This window comes from Micropterus salmoides, unplaced genomic scaffold (genome assembly GCF_014851395.1).
Source record: "Micropterus salmoides isolate LMB-PRFRI ecotype aquatic unplaced genomic scaffold, ASM1485139v1 Ms_hic_scaffold_16, whole genome shotgun sequence".
NCBI lineage: Eukaryota > Metazoa > Chordata > Actinopteri > Centrarchiformes > Centrarchidae > Micropterus > Micropterus salmoides.
The window spans coordinates 26,650,260-26,668,794 of record NW_024040707.1 but is presented as its reverse complement, the minus strand read 5'-3'; the positions used below and the strand labels follow the sequence as shown (position 1 = coordinate 26,668,794).

General features: G+C 39.8%; 3 protein-coding genes across 8 annotated transcripts in view; 2 read left to right on the top strand and 1 right to left on the bottom strand.

The window, feature by feature from the left end:
* Positions 1-3,431, top strand: tnnc2 (troponin C type 2 (fast)). Its single transcript, XM_038723723.1, has 6 exons — positions 1-117; positions 1,011-1,062; positions 1,539-1,682; positions 2,046-2,160; positions 2,286-2,422; positions 2,819-3,431. Exons 1-6 carry the CDS (start codon positions 115-117, stop codon positions 2,848-2,850), a joined length of 483 nt encoding a protein of 160 aa, XP_038579651.1. The 5' UTR covers positions 1-114; the 3' UTR covers positions 2,851-3,431.
* Positions 3,432-4,558: 1,127 nt separating this feature from the next.
* taf13 (TATA-box binding protein associated factor 13) lies at positions 4,559-6,545 on the bottom strand. 2 transcript variants are annotated; one of them, XM_038723158.1, is made up of 3 exons: positions 6,497-6,545; positions 5,245-5,306; positions 4,559-5,150 (listed from the first exon to the last, which is right to left on the bottom strand). In XM_038723158.1, the coding sequence occupies exon 3, from the start codon at positions 5,147-5,149 to the stop codon at positions 4,772-4,774; it is 378 nt and encodes a 125-aa protein (XP_038579086.1). In that variant the 5' UTR covers position 5,150; positions 5,245-5,306; positions 6,497-6,545; the 3' UTR covers positions 4,559-4,771. The 2 variants fall into 2 exon arrangements, with proteins under 2 accessions (XP_038579086.1, XP_038579087.1); XM_038723159.1 differs by having other exon boundaries at positions 4,559-5,153; positions 6,497-6,514.
* The window catches only part of LOC119905816 (solute carrier family 35 member C2-like), a 53,368-nt gene continuing 40,005 nt past the window's right edge, over positions 5,173-18,535 (top strand). Inside the window, exons 1-10 of one of the 5 annotated variants that reach the window (XM_038723152.1) lie at positions 5,329-5,468; positions 6,545-6,753; positions 6,983-7,133; positions 7,757-7,820; positions 7,943-8,015; positions 9,878-10,046; positions 10,217-10,300; positions 15,231-15,406; positions 15,790-15,919; positions 16,658-18,284. In XM_038723152.1, the coding sequence (XP_038579080.1) occupies positions 6,643-6,753; positions 6,983-7,133; positions 7,757-7,820; positions 7,943-8,015; positions 9,878-10,046; positions 10,217-10,300; positions 15,231-15,406; positions 15,790-15,919; positions 16,658-16,794 (1,095 nt within the window). In that variant the 5' untranslated portion in view covers positions 5,329-5,468; positions 6,545-6,642 and the 3' untranslated portion in view covers positions 16,795-18,284. Of the gene's footprint in view, positions 5,194-5,328; positions 5,469-5,753; positions 6,214-6,544; positions 6,754-6,982; positions 7,134-7,756; positions 7,821-7,942; positions 8,016-9,877; positions 10,047-10,216; positions 10,301-15,230; positions 15,407-15,789; positions 15,920-16,657; positions 18,285-18,535 lie in introns of those variants that run through there. The other 4 variants (XM_038723154.1, XM_038723155.1, XM_038723153.1 and 1 more) reach the window with 4 other exon arrangements.

The window sequence follows — 18,535 nt, the reverse complement described above, 5'->3', positions numbered from 1 at the left end:
TCTGAACCTTCACTTGACGTCTAGTCTCTCTGTTGGGGTGCACACGGATTGACCACTCCTTTGGGCTTTTCTTTTTTCCTTGGATATTTGGGGGGGAAAAGCTAATCCACAAACATGGTAAGAACAATCACTTGTAAAAATGACCCTTGAACTATTCCAATTTGGCCGGTCAATCAGCCATTAATCCATAATAAGAGTCTGTGAGTTGGAGGTTTATTGATTGAGCAATAAAGGCACGTGGAAGTTTAAAAACCAATCGACTGAGTTGTTGAGATGCATGGTTCCGTCTGTTGATAAGGTTTAGATGTTTATCTGTTGGCTTCCCTTAAAATGACCAAATATTACTGTTTCTCTAAATATCGCATTTTTAAAATGGACTATTTCAGAAAGATTTCTAGTTTAGTTTAAAATAATTTATATTGAATGCAAGATTCCCATTTTTATCAGTTACATTACACGTATTACTAAATAAAACGTTAAGATGGGGAGTTTTGAGGGAGCTGGATGAGTGTCAGCTGGGAAGGTGCGAATTCTGCTTAGGCGACAGATTCCCGGGGATTGGATGTCTGCAGGCCATATACAGCCAGCCTAATGTGTTGAGCCTGAAATAGCCGGACTCATTTTCACCATGCTCAAGAATCCGCTATAGCCTGCAACACGTGACTTACGGAAGCACGTTATTACCAGGAACAGTAATCACACAGTTATGTATAAATACAACAAGATCTCTTGAATATTCCTGTGATATTCCTCAAATGTATCATCTGTACTGTGCATAATGGTATCTTTCTAAAATAAAATGATGATAGTTTACTTTTCATTTACAGTGTTTTTAGTAATAGCTTATTATTTTTTTAATGAATAATTGGATCGGGGTATATGACATGGGAATCACTACCGTCGCCATCCTTAGGCTCAATATACTGGGTTTTAACTGGAATGATCAATGAAGTCTAAATCGAGCCGGTAGTGAATGATGAAGTGACAGTGTGGCTCATGTTTCCTTCCAGACTGACGCGCAACAAGAGGCCCGCTCCTACCTGAGCGAGGAAATGCTGGCCGGTGAGTACAGGCTACAGTAACGCGTTTCTTCAGTTAGGCTATGTCGTTACTTTGCCCATGAACCAGCAATGTACCAGATTACTAATTAAATTATAAGAGGCCTAGCTGTTTACAAGGATCACTCCTCTAAATATCAAAATGAAATGAATCATTCATTTCAACTTATTATTTTTCTGTCAGGAGCGCCTTTAGAAAAGGCAGACAATTTTAGACCCTCTGCGTGGATCCAGTCCCAGTAGGCTACTAAGTGGATGAATGAACAACGGGTAGTTGGTGCAATGCCACAATGGTGATAGAACGCATCACTTCAGTTTCACACAGAGGCAGATATACCCGTTTTTCAGTCTGTGGAGAAACGCAGATGATACAAACGTAAATGTCCCACTGTAATTCGTTTAGGAACAGCCAAGTAGGCAACACACATTGGGCCACTTTCTGAGTAACGAACTGCATTCTTTCAACTCGGATTTTTCCAGAATTCAAGGCCGCCTTCGACATGTTTGACACCGACGGTGGCGGTGATATCAGCACCAAGGAGTTGGGTACCGTGATGAGGATGTTGGGCCAGAACCCGACAAGAGAGGAGTTGGATGAGATCATCGAGGAGGTCGATGAGGACGGTGAGCAACGGATAGCTACAGTGTATCTCTGATAGCAACACTGTAGGCCTTTTGTGCGCAATAAGTGTTTTTACGCATAAGCAGTGCGCTTTCATTTCATCAAGTATTTCACGTCAGCACAAATAAACAAAGTAGGCCTAACCGTATGTAACGTTATTTGGAACCAAAACCTTGATATATATATATATAATATTACATAATATAGATTTGGACTCACCTAACTCCAGTGTGTCCTTTTGGTTCCTGCGTAAAACTGTGCGCAAAGACGAGCGCAGTGCCGTGTCCCACAAGGAGCGCGGGACAACTGGTCTTTGGTCTGGCTGACCATTGTTAATCAGTTATGTGGCCTTTTTATTACCCCAGGTAGCGGTACCATCGACTTCGAGGAGTTCTTGGTCATGATGGTGAGGCTGCTAAAGGAGGACCAGGCCGGCAAGAGCGAGGAAGAGTTGGCAGAGTGCTTCCGTGTGTTCGACAAGTATGTACACACTATAACCGTATAGAACGTGGTTCACTTACTTATTTTATGAGGGTAATGTTTAATTTACTTATGTAATTGTTTGTTTATGCTTACTATCCCACCCATTTCTGTCTTTTGCGCAGGAACGGCGACGGTTACATCGACAGAGAGGAGTTCGCAATCATCATCCGCAGCACCGGCGAGCCCATCACAGAGGACGAGATTGATGAGCTGATGAAGGATGGAGACAAAAACGCCGACGGCATGCTGGACTTTGACGGTATGTGCAAGATGATGATGAAGGTGTTAGGTCAATGTAAAAACGTCACTTTTCCACATATTGATTATACCAGACTTAAAAGAAAGTATTTAGAACAAAATAATAAAATGATTAAAGCAACTTAAGATTTAACTTAAAAAAATGTTTCAGTATTTTGTAGCACCTATGTTTCTCTTGTTTAACAGTATATCTGGTACTAGTATGAGGAGATTTTAGCGTCCTTAATGTTGTCTACTTGGTATATATGTATCTTTTGTGAGTATGGACTATATATTGTATGAATAGGGTATTACACTCTTTGTAGGTGTCAGTTAATTTGCACTTTGCTGAGGTAATTAAGACTGCTGAAATTTTCCATTTCACTAACACTGTCCAATCTCTCCTTTTCTTATCCAGAATTCCTCAAGATGATGGAGAATGTGCAGTAAAACCAGAAAGACTCATGGACATTCCCCTGTGAACCCAGAACGCACCCTACCCCTCACTGACTCACCCCAACACCCCCCCTCCCCCTCCCCACACTTCCTCTCCTCCATCCTGTCCCTCTGGTTCTCTGCCTCTCTTCTTCATCCTTATAGACATCCTCAACAGACAGCTAGGGCACCTGGCGGGGGTCGCTGGCTGGGCCACACTCTTCCCCAGCTCGCTTGTAAATGCAGACAGCCCATGGATGATGCGCTGACACTGTACCCCGTGACAGGAAGGCATGGCTGCAATGTGAAAATTCTCTGCACACACCTTTTGCGGTATGCATGGCGTTAACAGGCACGTGTCACCAGCGAACCCCCCTCCTACCAATAAAACTCTGATCTAGATGTAGTCTAGATAAAACGGCAGCCTGTTACCTGCTGCTTAGACCAATTAATTCAGCCACTTCACTGTACAAAGAAGTCATTTGCAGAATAAATGAAATAACACATGCTCACTTGTAGTTGGTCTGTCATATTTATGGTCTGTGTAAAAAAAAATTTTGTTTTGAGGAATATCAATAAAACCTGTTTGTTTCTTCTTTTTGTCCATTGTGTTTGAACCCCAGCCAGCCAGTTTTGTCTATGACACTAGATTTTGTGATGAATACAAAATCTTGATTGGGGTAACTGCTTTCAAAAGTGTGTGTGTGGGGGGGGGGGGGGGGGGGGGGGGGGGGGGGGGTGCAAGGTGGTGCCACTTTGAGGAGCCCACACCTAGAGAAGACACCAAAAAATGCCACCAGGATTATTTTATGAAATGCAGGACATTGATCGACCTTTTGTCCAGGCCCAGAGTTCTTAGTTCCCCTTGACTGTTGATCGCTAATGTCATCTTGAGGTTCAAGAAACATATTTCCATCCCATTTTCCCAGTCAAAGGTGACATCTTTAGCTGAATCCCAATCTCCACACTCACAGACCTTAAGGCACGCTCATGGTAAGTCCGCAAAGGTTTAGGGCGCATGAGGTTTCTCGCTCTCCTTTTCATCCTTGCTGTACGCTTTCTGTAAGTCTATATCTCTACAGGCTTTGCCGAGGGAGTGACCCACATTTCATAGTGCAGGGTTGATAGTCTAGGGGAAGCATGCCTCAAAAAAGGTAGCCTAAACATGGAAGGTAAGTAAGTAAAATCTGTTTAAATGTAAGTGTATGATGCTGCTTTAAATCAGACAGTCGGTCACTTTAAGTGCCTTGGCCGTGAAGAAAAAGGTCCCAACCCCACAACTCACGTTTTGGCGTCTTAAGGGTTTCGTGATATGCTGCAAGGTGATGTCCTATTTTATCATTTTGGATCCTTGCAGCCTCTTGCACTCAAGCACTTAACAGGTGACGTCAACTAAATCTATGAGGGGCCAGGAATAGGGCCTTTAATTGTCTTGTTTTGTCCAACTACTGCTCAAAGTATTCAGTATCCACATGATCACAGAACACTGAGGAAAACAGAAAAAACAGGGAATTTAGTCTTTAGAAAACTGCTCAAACATTCTGCAAATTGCTTCAGCTCTAGTCGTCATAACAACAGTTTACCAAGTTGAGGTACTGTGGTGGCACAGTTTCTAGGGTCATGTAACTTTTTTTCACTTGTGCTTGTGATGTGGAGCCATAAATGTCACTGTCAGGTCTCTTCTCCTATACAAATTAACACTAATGACTGGGCACATTAAGGCTTTGTTTAAGTCACTTTATTTAAACAGTCCCAGACAGAATCATGTGAACACTTAGCTCATCACTGTCATACCACCATATAAAATAATGTACATCACATGTCAAAAACAACACTGTCTACTTCAGACAGCAAGTCAACGAACAGACAGAATGAACAATTCAAAGCATTTAAAAAGGAATGAGCCGCCAAATTAGATGAGTGTCCCATTACAAGGTTATGAGCCATAATTAGCTTCGTCAAAAGCCTTCCGGGCTCTCTTCAGCTCTTCGTTCATGGTCAGCAGGTCTTTGACTCTGGCGAACTTCCTGGGGTCCTTGCGAATTAGGAAAACGATGTCCTCCACCTGGACGCGGCCCTGGCGTCCGATAGACATGGCTTTGTGGGTCATTTCCGTGATAAACTCGATCACCAGGTCCTCCAGAATATCCACAGACTCCGTATACGGGTTCTGGTCGTCACCAAATCCGTACATCATACACCGGAGCTCCTTGGAAAAGAGCCTCTTTCTCTTCCCACCGTGGCCGACATCTACTCCGCCGGATCCGTCCTCCACCTCCTCGTCGAAGCCAGTCTCGTCCTCCTCATCCGCCATTCTGCTGGAAACACGCAGATAAACTGTTTGACTTTCACTGAGCGGTAATATATTGTTAAGTTAAACACACGATGATTCAGGGCAACATACGGTACCTTGTAGCTGAGCGCGGGGTCACAACCGTGGTTTGTGTTGACTTCCGCCTGTGTCGTCGACTCTGGATGTGGTTTGAGCAAAAAAAAAAAACGTCTTTCAGAAAACACTGCCCCTGCCGGTTGTCTTCAAGTCTGTTGTCCTTCGAATAATGATCTGCCTATTACTATAACGTTACCACAAAGTTTACACTTGTTGCTCAACCATATAGTCAACATGAATCACGGTAGGTTTCTTTGTTAGCTCCTGATAACGTTACGCCAAACTCAATACAAAAAGATGACAATTTAAAATAACCGTGTCTGTGAAGATCACTGCTCGTTAACGTTAACGTTAGCTACATTGGAAAATTGCTAACTAACGCTAGCCAAGTCCGCATGTGTATGACAACTTGATTAACTTAATTCATATTTTCATTTTATTTTGTTGCGCTTTGTGTGTAACGTTATTATGTTAGTGAAAACTCGGTAAATGGCACTGTAACAGTTAACTTTGGCTAACTTAAGTTAACGTTAAACAGTTAGCCTTGTGAAAACAACAAAGTCAAAATATTATGATAAAATGCTATTTCTTGTCGGGATATGTTGACGCCGAATTAAAGAATTGTTCATTCTGATTCAAGTGAGGTCTTAGGTCACCATGCCTGTGACCTGTAGATGGGGAAACAGACACGGACATTGTTACTTGTGTGATTGATCAATACAGTTCAGAATGAGGGTTTCGCCATATGAATGACACGTACTGGGGGGGCGCACTGTGCTCTCACTTGGTGCTAATTCATTTTTTGAGGTTTTTTTTTATTAACCTGGCGTTATATCAACAATGCAATACCAGTTTGCATAGCAGGCTAATGTAAACTACTCGGGGTACCGTTAACGTCATTATAAGCTAACGTTACGTTAGTTAACCAAGAGAGCAATTGGACCTGTCAAACTTAGCCAAACAGCCATTTGATGTCATCGTCGCTACTGGTGAGTTCATCAGCTAACTAATAATATCCAGTGTTGTCTAGTTAATAGGATGCTGACTCTGTTCCTGTTTAATAACCTGTTTGCTCGCTGTGGCTAACATATGGCTCGACCGCTTTTTTAGCTGACGTGGTTTAGCTGCTAACTTAGCTGTTGCTGGTGGTTGTCAAATCAATTTTGGCGTTAATATAATATAACACATCAGGCTTATTTATAACTCTGGTAACTAACTATGTAGCTACTTGTTCTGTTATATTGCTGTTCACAAATGCAACTAAACCCTAACCTTGTTTTTCTTTCCCTCCCTCGTCCTCTTCCACACGCTGTCTTAAAGCAGTCCTCTGTGGGTGTTAGGACGGGATGTGGATTCAGTTGGGAGATGCCTTTTCTACAGTAGCTGTCTTTTCTGACAGCTGATCCTGGCAGACCTGGATGGCGTGCCCAGTCCAGTTCCTCTGCCGGGGGATTCGCACTATTGGACTAGTTCTCCTTTATTATGTCTTCTCTATAGGCATCACCTTCTATAACAAATGGCTGATGAAGGTAAGTGAATGACTTCACAAAGCCCTGTTTGTTTTGCAGCAATAAGGCTGTCCCTCTACACAGGACATGCACGCTTTCATTTTGGATGATTAATGAAAGTCATCACAGGTCCTGAGTAGATCATCTCCCAGTGTTTCAAGGTTAAGGGCCCTGAGAAAACCCAGAGATACTGGATGATCTGCCTAGGCCATCCGTGATGACCCTGTCTGTCTCTTTGTCTGTCTCTCAGGGGTTTCACTATCCCCTCTTCATGACGTTAGTTCACCTCACCATCAACTTCTGCCTGTCGGCTCTGACCCGGCGGTCCATGCAGAGCTGGACAGGGAAACCCCGTATCATTCTGAGCTGGAGAGATTACCTCCGTAAAGTGGCTCCCACAGGTGAGATGTTATATATATATATATATATTATATATATATTATATTTATATATATATATTATATATATATTATATATATATATTATATATATATATATATATATATATATATATATATATTATATATATTATATATTTATTATATTATATTATATATATATATATTATATTATTATATATATAATTATATATATATATAATATATATTAATATATTATATATATATATATATATATATAATATATATATATATATATATATATATATATAATGTGTCGTGTTTATTTATATTGTATATGTGTATATATATATAAATATATATATATATGTATGTGTATTTATATATATATGTGTGTGTGTGTGTATATGTATATAATAAATTTAATGTTTTTTATTTTTTTTTAGAATTACCTATTTTCTGTTTGTATTTACAGAGTAACTAAATATCACATGCAGTTCTCCATCTTAAAGCTGAAATCTTTACTGCTGTACAGTACAACTATTACAATTATCACCATTGATATTCTACCTCCTTATTCACAGTTAACAGACGCATCAGAATGATGCAATAACGTAATTTATTGCAAGTTTCTTAAAGTCCTACAAAATGTCCCTCTCACCCAGCCTTAGCAACAGCACTGGATATAGGACTTTCCAACTGGAGCTTCCTCTTCATCACCATTAGCTTGTAAGTTTGTGGGATTTGTTAATAGAAGATACTACCTCAGACATACTGTAAATACAGTATTGTATTTACCCAATTATTGTAATGTTCCATCCTATCATGTGGCTCTTATTTTGTCATTCAAGGTACACCATGACCAAGTCATCAGCAGTGCTCTTTATCCTCTTTTTCTCCCTGGTCTTTAAACTAGAGGAGCCGGTGAGTGACCATTTTTTCTCCAAACATTTGTGGAAGTCATATTTTGACCACACAATGCCCAAACTACACCAAGAAAGAAACAATTCTGTCATCATCGCTGAATGATATAATTGTTTCTGCCTGACTTATGTTTTCTGTCATACTGACAGAATTTGAGAATGACGTGCATTTAGCATGTGCATGCAAGAGGAAGTGATTCTTTTGTGTTTCTGGATTTTAGAGTCATACAAATGACCAGTCAGTGTGCTAATATTTCTGATGAAAAAAAAATATCTTCTTCTTTTCTTCTTTTTTTTTTTTGTTACTTCTGCCTGTTTCCTCGACTGTGGAAGTGATACCTGTAAAAAACAAACAAAAGAAAAACAAAAAAAAAAACATGGGAGCAAAGCATCATGGTGAGCTGTGTTGATGCCTAATTAAGTGTTTCACACTGATCTTGCAAGGTCTAAGGTTATAATGCATGTGACTTGTAATGGGTGGAACAGCTTGCTCGTTACCAAAAGGTACCTTGGGTCATTTAGTCTTTTCCATCTGTGAGTACACTTACAGGTAAATGGGATTCAGGTATCGGTATAGCCTGGAAGCTCATGTAGCAGTGATAAATACCTTCAATACCTATTTGCCTCTTACCACAAACATCATCACCACCCAGCTTTTAAAAGACCCACTGGGACCCAAGTCTAAAAATAATCTAAATAGACTCTACTGCTGCCCTGATTCAAATCACTGCAGAACCACAGCAAGGCAAGGATTATTTTTGATACCATTTCCTGCTAATGGTTCTAAAAGACAGGACTCCATGCTTTTTTGTCTGTATAAAGAATATCTGAAAAGCTTTATTCACCATCATGGAGTCATTTTCTTCCACCCTGCAGGCAATATTTGTTTTTTGTTTTTATGGACTATTTCCTTTTTTTTCAGGGGTGATCAATGTGAGATGTGCATTTTTTGTTACAAATCTCCCGGCAACCACAGCCAATCCCAGCATGTTCCTTCAGTGGAGTGAGGTGTATAAATAATGTGTAAAGAATGGCTAGTTTAACAACAAAAATGAAGATAGTTCAAAGATTTAGTTACGTTGGGTGTCAAGGTCAGTTCAGTAATTTAGTGGTAAGTAAATATACGATCCTTCCCTTTCAGTAACAAGCATACAGCTGAAATAATGATGTGTACCTAACTTCTGCACTATGTTTAATCACATAATTTTGAGTATAGATATGGCTCTAGGAAGAGCAATGTCAGTAGGTTGACCCCTTTAATCTAGACTGAAATATCTGTACAATAATGGGATGGTATTACATGAAATTCTGTGCTTAATTTTAATTCTTGATTAAAGTATTTTGTGGATGAACACAATGTAATTTCAATTCAGTGTCTCCTGATTATAATAGCAAGCAGCAAAGCTATGGAGCTAAAGTGATCACATCATTAGTGGCAAATTCAGTTCCCAGTCAAGAACAGAAGAGAGCAAATGCATTCCAACATGGCCGCCAGGGAATGTGTTGAAAACCCCACTCAAAATCTTTACAGAAAAATACATGTAATATACTTTATATTCACATCACATATATTTAGTCTTTCCTCAAATGCAACAGGACTCCCTGGCAATATAAAATATATTTAATTCAGGGGAACATTTTCCCTGTACAGAATAATTGTCTTAGTAAGCAACAGATCAGAAAATGCTGGGGACTAATGATCCATCCATCCATCGTCAACCACTTATCCTGCGTACAGGGTCGCAGGGGGGACTAATGATGCATTTTGCAATAAGAGATTTTTCCACTTTGTGTGTGTTAAGTCTTTGTTTCTATCCATCAGTTCCTCCCTTTCTTATCTTCGCTGTTTCTCACCGTCCCTAGAACCCATTCCTGATCCTGGTGGTCCTGCTGATCTCCAGTGGTCTGTTTATGTTTACATTTGAGTCGACCCAGTTCAACCTGGAGGGCTTCATCATGGTGCTGCTGGCGTCCTTCATAGGGGGGATCCGCTGGACCCTCACTCAGGTTCTCATGCAGAAGGCAGAGCTGGGTCAGTACTGAGTCACTGAAGAATACAATGTAACCTTTGACATGGCTGTTCGATACATTTATATTTGTGTCTATGTTTTACCATAACTGAGAAATGGATATTAAAACGTTATGCAAGCTACTTACCATATTTTCCTCCACTGCACACCTCGCTGGTTTACTTTCCTCCAGGGCTTCAGAACCCAATAGACGCCATGTACCACCTACAACCTCTCATGTTTGTTGGCCTCTTTCCTCTCTTCCTGTATAATGAAGGTGAGTATAGTAAAGAATTACAGTTACTCACGGTATTGTAATTGAGTTTTTTTTGTGTGTGTGTACTTACATAATCTTTAATTTAAATTTTACCTAAGTATGTTTTGTTTAAAGTATTGTACATTTTAAATCAAAGGTAATTAAGGTTTTTAAAAAAAATGCAAGGAAAAGCTCGCGACCACTTCGGCTTCAAGTGCAAGAAAGACAACGGCTTTATTATGCAGTGTAAGTGTGTGTGTGCCCGGGGGGACCTCTCTACACTGTTTCGACCTGACCTCTCTTTTCTCCGTGAGATGGAAGAATTTAGAAAGTTAAGCAGTTCTGCGGAGAGTCCCCAGCTGCTGTAGCACATGGATCATACGTAAAATCAAGAGTGTCAGACTTCATCCAGCCAGAGGGAACGATCACCGACTGTCCGCAGGGCGCTGTAGGTCTACCAGAGAGGAAGCGGGAGTGTACAGGATGAGGGAGAGAAGGTCTGCTGACGGTCCCAGTTTTATGCATGATTCATGATGATGCATACAATGTAAATGAATGCCAAAAATAGCATATTATCAATATTTTAGAGACCCCCCCCCAAAAAAAAATCATGCCCATGTCTTATAAGACATAGATTATACCCTGCTTGTACCATTGCATTGGTAGTTAAAAAATAAGTTTTCATAGTTTGGTAAGAAGCTCTGCTCAAAAAGACATTGGTGCACGACATTGTTGTTGGTTGGCACAACCTGCTGTTAACTAGTTATTAATTATGCGAACGCTTACGATGTCCCATTAAAACTACCACCTGTTTGAATGTAAATAGGGATATGACTTCATATACAGTCCAGTGCGGCCTGCCAGAGTCTAATCTGTTCTTCCACAGTTTCACAATGAAGCGGAAACATTCTCAAACTTATCATTATAATATAAAAAGTCTCTAACGTTGTTTTGAGCCATTGCTTTGGCAAAGTATCTGTCAAACGAACTAAAATCTAAATCACTATATGGTGCCCTTAAATCGCAAAAGACTAATTTAAACTAAATTAAATAAGTAAAAATAAGATATAAAATCATTATAAATAAGTTCTTTTAGGAGGTTAAAAAAGTAACGTTTATGCTAAATAAATTTAAAATTAGCTACTTTTACTTTTACTTGTACATTTTTATACCAGTAATTTTACTCGTACTTAAGTAAAAGTTAATTAAAGTAACTTACTTTACTTAAGTAGATTATTTTAGTAGTCTTTCCACCTCTGGTTGTAAGCTGTGGTTTGTCATGCTCATTCTGGTGTCTCTCTCTATTCACTGCCATAAATTAAACTCTATGGCCATAATAATGCTCTTTCAGTTGGTTTTTTTGGATTGACAGATCTCTTTCACTTTAATTTCAATTAGATTTATTGGCATGAATATTTAGGTAAACAATGTTGCCAAAGAAAAAATTCACATATAAACAATACAACTTTTTATACTGTATATAAATGTTAAACAATAAAATGACATTTTAAAAACATGAGAAAAGTAGAGAAAAAATAAATAAAATAACCTAAAAACAAAATAAATCTTGTATTTTGACAAGCTGTAGCATTTTCCCAAGGAACAATTACTAGAATAACAAACAGTAAAAATAATAATATGATAATATTACAGTAGACGATTTAATTTATTTATTAGTCTAGTCTGAGTTTCTACAGGTTGTCCTCAGTTCATGGCAAGAGGAGATATATTTTGCTGCCATGATTTGGCATTTGGGCATTCTCCCAGTAACTAGGGGAGTTTCTGTCTATCTAGGACATGAGGTTAGAAAGTAATGCTCGGTCTATATATATATATGACAAAGAGAGAGAGAGAGAGAGAGAGATAGTGGTGTATATGTTAACTTTTTCCACATTTTGTTATGTTACAGCCTTATTCCAAAATGGATGAAAATCAGTATTTTCCTCAAAATTCTACAAACAATACGGCATAATGATGACGTGAAAGAAGTTTGTATGAAATCTAAGCAAATTTATTTAAGATAAAAAAACGAAGAAAGCACACAAGTATTCACAGCCTTTGCTCAGTACTTTGTTGAAGCAACTTTGGCACAGCCTCAAGTGTTTTTGAGTATGATGCTACAAGATTGGCACACCTATTTTTGGGCAGTTCTTTGCAGGACCTCTCAAGCTCCATCAGCTTGGATGGGAAGCGTCGGTGCACAGCCATTTTCAGATCTCTCCAGACATGTTTTATCAGGTTCAAGTCTCTGGTCTGGCTGGGCCACTCAAGGACATTCACAGAGTTGTCCTGAAGCCACTCCTTTGTTATCTTGGCTGTGTGCTTAGGGTCATTGTGATATTAGAAGAGGAACCTTCGCCCCAGTCTGAGGTCCAGAGCGCTCTGGAGCAGGTTTTCATCATGGATGTCTCTGCACACTGTTTGGATCGTCTTTCTCTCGATTCTGACTAGTCTCCCAGTTCCTGCCGCTGAAAAACATCCCCACAGCATGATGCTGCCACTACTGTGCTTCACTGTAAGGATGGGATTGGCCAGGTGATGAGCAGTGCCTGGTTTCCTCCAGACATGACACTTGCCATTCAGGCCAAAGAGTTCAATCTTTATTTCATTAGTCCAGAGAATTTTGTTTCTCATGGTGTGAGAGTTCTTCAGGTGCCTTTTGGCAAACTCCAGGTGGGCTGTCGTGCCTTTTACTGAGGATTGGCTTCTGTCTGGCCACTCTACCGTAGAGGCCTGATTGGTGGAGGGCTGCAGAGATGGTTGTTCTTCTGGAAGGTTCTCCTCTCTCCACAGAGAAATGCTGGACTTCTGTCAGAATGACCATTGGGATCTTCTACACCTCCCTGACTAAAGCTCTTCTCCCCCGATCACTCAGTGTGGCTGGCTGGAGGCCATTGTGCTCGTTGGGACCTTTAATGCTGCAAAACATTTTCTGTACCTTTCCCCAGATCTGTGCCTCGATACAATCCTGTCTGGGAGGTCTACATACAGTTCCTTGGACTTCATGGCTTACTTTGTGCTCTGACATGCATTGTTAACTGTGGGACCTTTATATAGACAGGTGTGTGCCTTTCCAAATCATGTCCAATCATATGAATTTACCACAGCTGGACTCCAATCATGTTGTAGAAACTCAAGGAAATCTCAAGGATTATCAGTGGAAAGTAGATGCACCTGAGCTCAATTTTGAGTTTTTATTTTTTTATTTTTAATGAATTTGCAAATATTTCAAACAAACTGCTTTCAAGTTGTCATTAGGGGGTATTGTTTGTAGAATTTTGAAAATCAAGTTCTATGTAAACCTTTAGTGTATTGTTAATGCACTTGCACAATGCACAACCTACTTAAAATCATGTTTCCTGAATAGAGATAATAGAAAATGTTGTTTTTGCATCTTTACATTGATTTATGCTTTATCTTGAGAAACAAAATCCATGTTCATAGTCAGAGTGAGGACAGTTCCATTAACATATGTAAGGTATTACCACTATAGTCAAATTACCAAAAGGGAATTAATAACCATACTTTAATCCAACTACACTTTATTGCCAAAAGTTTTCGCCTGCCATTACATGCACATGAAGGTTAATGACATCCCATTCTTAATCCGTAGGGTTTAATATGGAGTTGGTCCACCCTTTGCAACTATAACAGCATCAACTCTTCTGGGAAGGCTGTCTACAAGGTTTAGGAGTGTGTTCATGGGAATTTTTGACCATTCTTCTAGAAGAACATTTGTGAGGTCAGGCACAGATGTTGGACGAGAACTCTGGCTCGCAGGGTCTGCTCTAATTCATCCCAAAGGTGTTTTATTGGGTTGAGGTCAGGACTCTGTGCCGGCCAGTCAAGTTCTCCACACCAGATTCACTCATCCATGTCTTTATAGACCTTGCTTTGTGCACTGGTGCGCAGACATGTTGGAACAGGAAGGGGCCATCCCCAAACTGTTTCCAGTTGGGAGCATGAAATTGTACAAAATGTCTTGGTGTGCTGAAGCATTAACAGTTCCTTTCACTGGAACTAAGGGACCAAGCCCAACCCCTGAAAACAACCCCACACCATAATCCCCCCTCCACCAAACTTTACACTTGGCACAGTGCAGTCAGGCAAGTACCGTTCTCCTGGCAACCGCCAAACCCTGACTTGTCCATCAGATTGCCAGACAGAGAAGCGTGATTCGTCACTCCAGAGAACACATCTCCACGTCTCTAGTGTCCAGTGGAGGCGTGCTTTACACCACTGCATCTGACGCTTTGCATTGCACTTGGTGATGTCAGGCTTGGATGCAGCTGCTCGGCCATGGAAACCCATTTCATGAAGCTCTATATGCACTGTTCTTGAGCTAATCCGAAGGCCACACGACGTTTAGAGGTCTGTAGCTGTTGACTCCGCAGAAAGTTGGCGACTTCTACACACTGTGCTCCTCAGCGCTAACCACTTACCACTATGTGGCTGAGTTTCTGTTGTTCCCAATTGCTTCCACTTTGTTATAATACTACTAACAGTTGACCATGGAATATTTAGTAGTGAGGAAATTTCACAACCGGACTTATTGCACAGGTGGCGACCTATCACAGTACCACACTTGAATTCACTGAGCTCCTGAGAGCGACCCATTCTTTAAAAAATATTTGTAGAAGCAGTCTGCATGTCGAGGTGCTTGATTTTATACACCTGTTACCATGGAAGTGATTGGAACACCTGAATTCAATGATTCAGAGGGGTGTCCTCTCTGTATATCAGTTTTTCTGAAACATGACAATCACACTGCTTGACATTGCATGCCAGACATCTAACATGCTTTTCTCCGTCTCTTCCAACTACAAAAGTCCCTAAGTTTATAAGTAAACCTTTGCTGTTTGACTTGAAACTACTGGAATATGAATGGACAAGTCCTACAACCAACGCATGGAAACTTCATTGTAGATTCTGCTCTCGATCTTGTTTCCAGGGTTGAGCCTCGGTACCTCAGAAAAGTTATTCCGGGTGACGGAGCTCTCACCTCTCCTGTATTCAGTCTTCACACTGAGTATCGGCGGCTTACTGGCCTTTGGTTTAGGCTTCTCAGAGTTCCTGCTAGTCTCCCGAACCTCCAGCCTCACATTATCCATATCAGGGATCTTTAAGGTACTTTTTAACTCTGTTTGTAGAACAACATTATTTTTTCTGTTTGTTTTTTGAAACAGTCTAAATAAGCCAACAAATCTAGAGAGCCGTGATGCCTTTTGGTTCTTAGAGGGGCTTCTGATATACTATACTAGAATTTTATCAGTAAAAATTTAGAAACTGTCACTCTAAGTTAAGACATCTTTAATCTAATTGGATGTGCCGTTCTGCTATTGCTAAAGATCTGAGCACTTGTCTCTATTTCATGTATCCAACAACATTTGTGCTACATAAAGAGCATTATGTCTTTGTAAAGCCTCATGGGGCTGCAGTCTTCTGGTCTTGTCCAGACCTATCTAATAAACCCTTTCTTTGGTTCCTTTTAATGCCTTGTTTTCCTGTAGGAGGTGTGTACCCTGTTTTTGGCAGCAGCTCTGATGGGAGACAAAATGAGCATGCTTAATTGGCTAGGATTTGCCATGTGTGTGTGTGGCATTTCATTGCATGTGGGACTCAAGACATATTATTCCAAAAGTAAGTGTTCAGTTTATTGTTATTGTTTATTATACTGTTTATAAAATGTAATGGCAATAACATATCAAGAGTCAATAAAATATTTACAAAATCCCTTCCAGACATGAATTGTAGAATATAATATTTTTCATTTCGAAAGTTTTTGCCACCGACAGGCACAGACTGTTATACGAGGTGTCTAACAACATCATGTAAAGCAGAGAGGAGTTTGTTGTGTATGTAGAGGAGCTGCTAGCAAGACTTTATGTCCTAACGATACTCCAGAACATCAAACTACTCTCTCCAACTTTGTCTCACGTTTCCACTGCCGTCTTCCTGCAACAACTCGCCTCGCACAAGATTTCAGAGCGAAAATTGTCCTTGAGCAAGACTTTAGTTTCTGGCTAAAAACAACAGGTTTCACCGGGATGTCTGAGAGATGTCTGCCACTTCGCTGAAAAGTCCAATCTCAAGCTTCAAGTTTCCACATTAGACTATGATTGGCTTCCAAAGTAGTTATGATGTCAGAAAATCCCGCTTGTACATGCACGTCTTAAAATTTACGGTGAAGAGGGAAACTCCCCCGTCAGCAGATTAATGTGTCTTCTAGTGTCAAACTCTGCACATACTGCACATCATTCTGAACAGTGAGGCTCAAAACATCAACTCACAATAAGCAATGTGTAAATGTTTAAATCACTTAAGACGTGGTGATAATGTTGAAATGTCAATTTTGTGATTTTTTTTCCCCTCCATCAGATAAGGGCCCATCTTTAAGGCAGCTCAACAGTAAGAGCCCCGAGCTGGAGTTACCGTTACTGCGGCAGAACGGAGACCAAAGAGAGGATTCGGCTGCTGATGACGAAGATGAGGAACAAGAAATCACTCTGCACTGACATCTCTGGATACAGGCCAATGAAGTCAAGACTGTCTTTATACTACTCATTCCTTTACAACTCTTCCATCAGATGGTATGAACAGTGATGATAAAGCTTTAGAGTTTCCAAAAAGTATGTTTGGGGACACGCTGCCACACAAAGAGGGAACAGCCTCTTCAAATCCCTTCTTCCACCGATCATGTCTTCAGGCCAGGCCAGGGCAGGGCATCATTCTCAGCTGTACATTAACTGTGGACTTGACACAAGCTATGATATTTGGCCTGAGGGGGGATTCAAACATGTAGCTGATACATCCAAGTGTCAACAAAGTATGATGTATGGAGAGAGAGTGTTACAGCTTTAAAGGGATACTTTGACACTTTCAATTGTAGTGTCATTTTTCTTTGCTTAATCCTTGTCACACCATGGGAATGCTTTAATATATATAGCTATATACGTGTGTGTGTGTGTGTGTGTGTGCGCGCGCGCATTTAACATTAATAGCATTCTGTGACACAGGTCTTGTCAGAATAAGCTGTTAGGAAACTAAAGGACAATAATAACTCTTTGATGAGGATACAAGTGTCTGGTTTAGGAAAAATCCACTAGAATTTAAAGTGTCCAGCTTGTGTGGGAACTGCAGTAACCTAACTTCAGATAACATTATTTCTTTCCCATAAGTATGTATCCTGATTCCCAAGAAAAGAACATCAAGTTATTTTGAGTAAAAATGAGAATAATAGTATAATAATAATAACAGTAATTCCTCCGATGTATATTTTTGCAAATGACTTCTGTTCTTTGTGTGAGTTATCAAAACTGACAATATAATTTAAAACAAATAGAGCATTGAGGTTTGATTAATTATTAATGTAAATCTGCAGGGTTTTTCTCTTTAATAACTGAATAATTGTTTGGTCTAAAAAATGTCCAAAAAAACACAAATGTTGCTGACTAATTGACGTCATCTCTATGTTATCTTAAAGTTGAGGCTTGAGGCCATGTGAAATTGAAAAAAAAAAAAAAAAAAAACTACATCAAGCAACATGAGTCAGAGCCCTGTATAGACATGAAGAGTTGAACAGACACTTTGGGTGCACTATTACAAAGGTCAGAATGATTCGGTGGCAGAAAGGCACTCTGAATGTGTTTTGTGGTGTATGTCTGTCTCAGTATGGTCAGATTTAAACTGTTTTAACTGAGAAAAAGCATTCAATTTAAATCAAGTAATGTGCTACAGGGTTAAAGACTATGTAGTCAATCTAAAATGAATGTCTGTCATTTCTATAGAGATGTGAAATTACCTTAATGTACCTTAATGTGCCTAATATCCCAACGGTCTAGGAGACCATTTTAAAGAGCTATTTTCAAGTTGAATCAGTGAATATGTAGCTGAAGTGCTTGAGTTGAAAGCCATTTAACTAGAAAAGAGTTTTGAATGTTTTTGTCATGATTTTCTGTAAAATGCTGCACTGTTGCAAAATATTTCCAAATAAAGTGAATAAAAAGGTAAAAATGACACCTCAGAATAACTCTATGTGCAATGCTAGTATGTGTAGCACACTTTAACGTGTAATATCTGCCTTCTTCATTATCAACTTAGATTTAATTGCGTTCCTGGGCATCCATGTGATCACAATGATTAAGGAGCTATCATGGTAGTAGTTGAGTTTATTTACACTCCAGCAGGGAGCACAGGTCTCTCGAGGCCTGGTTCAAATCTACTACTAATCAAATACTCCTACATTCATGCCTGGAA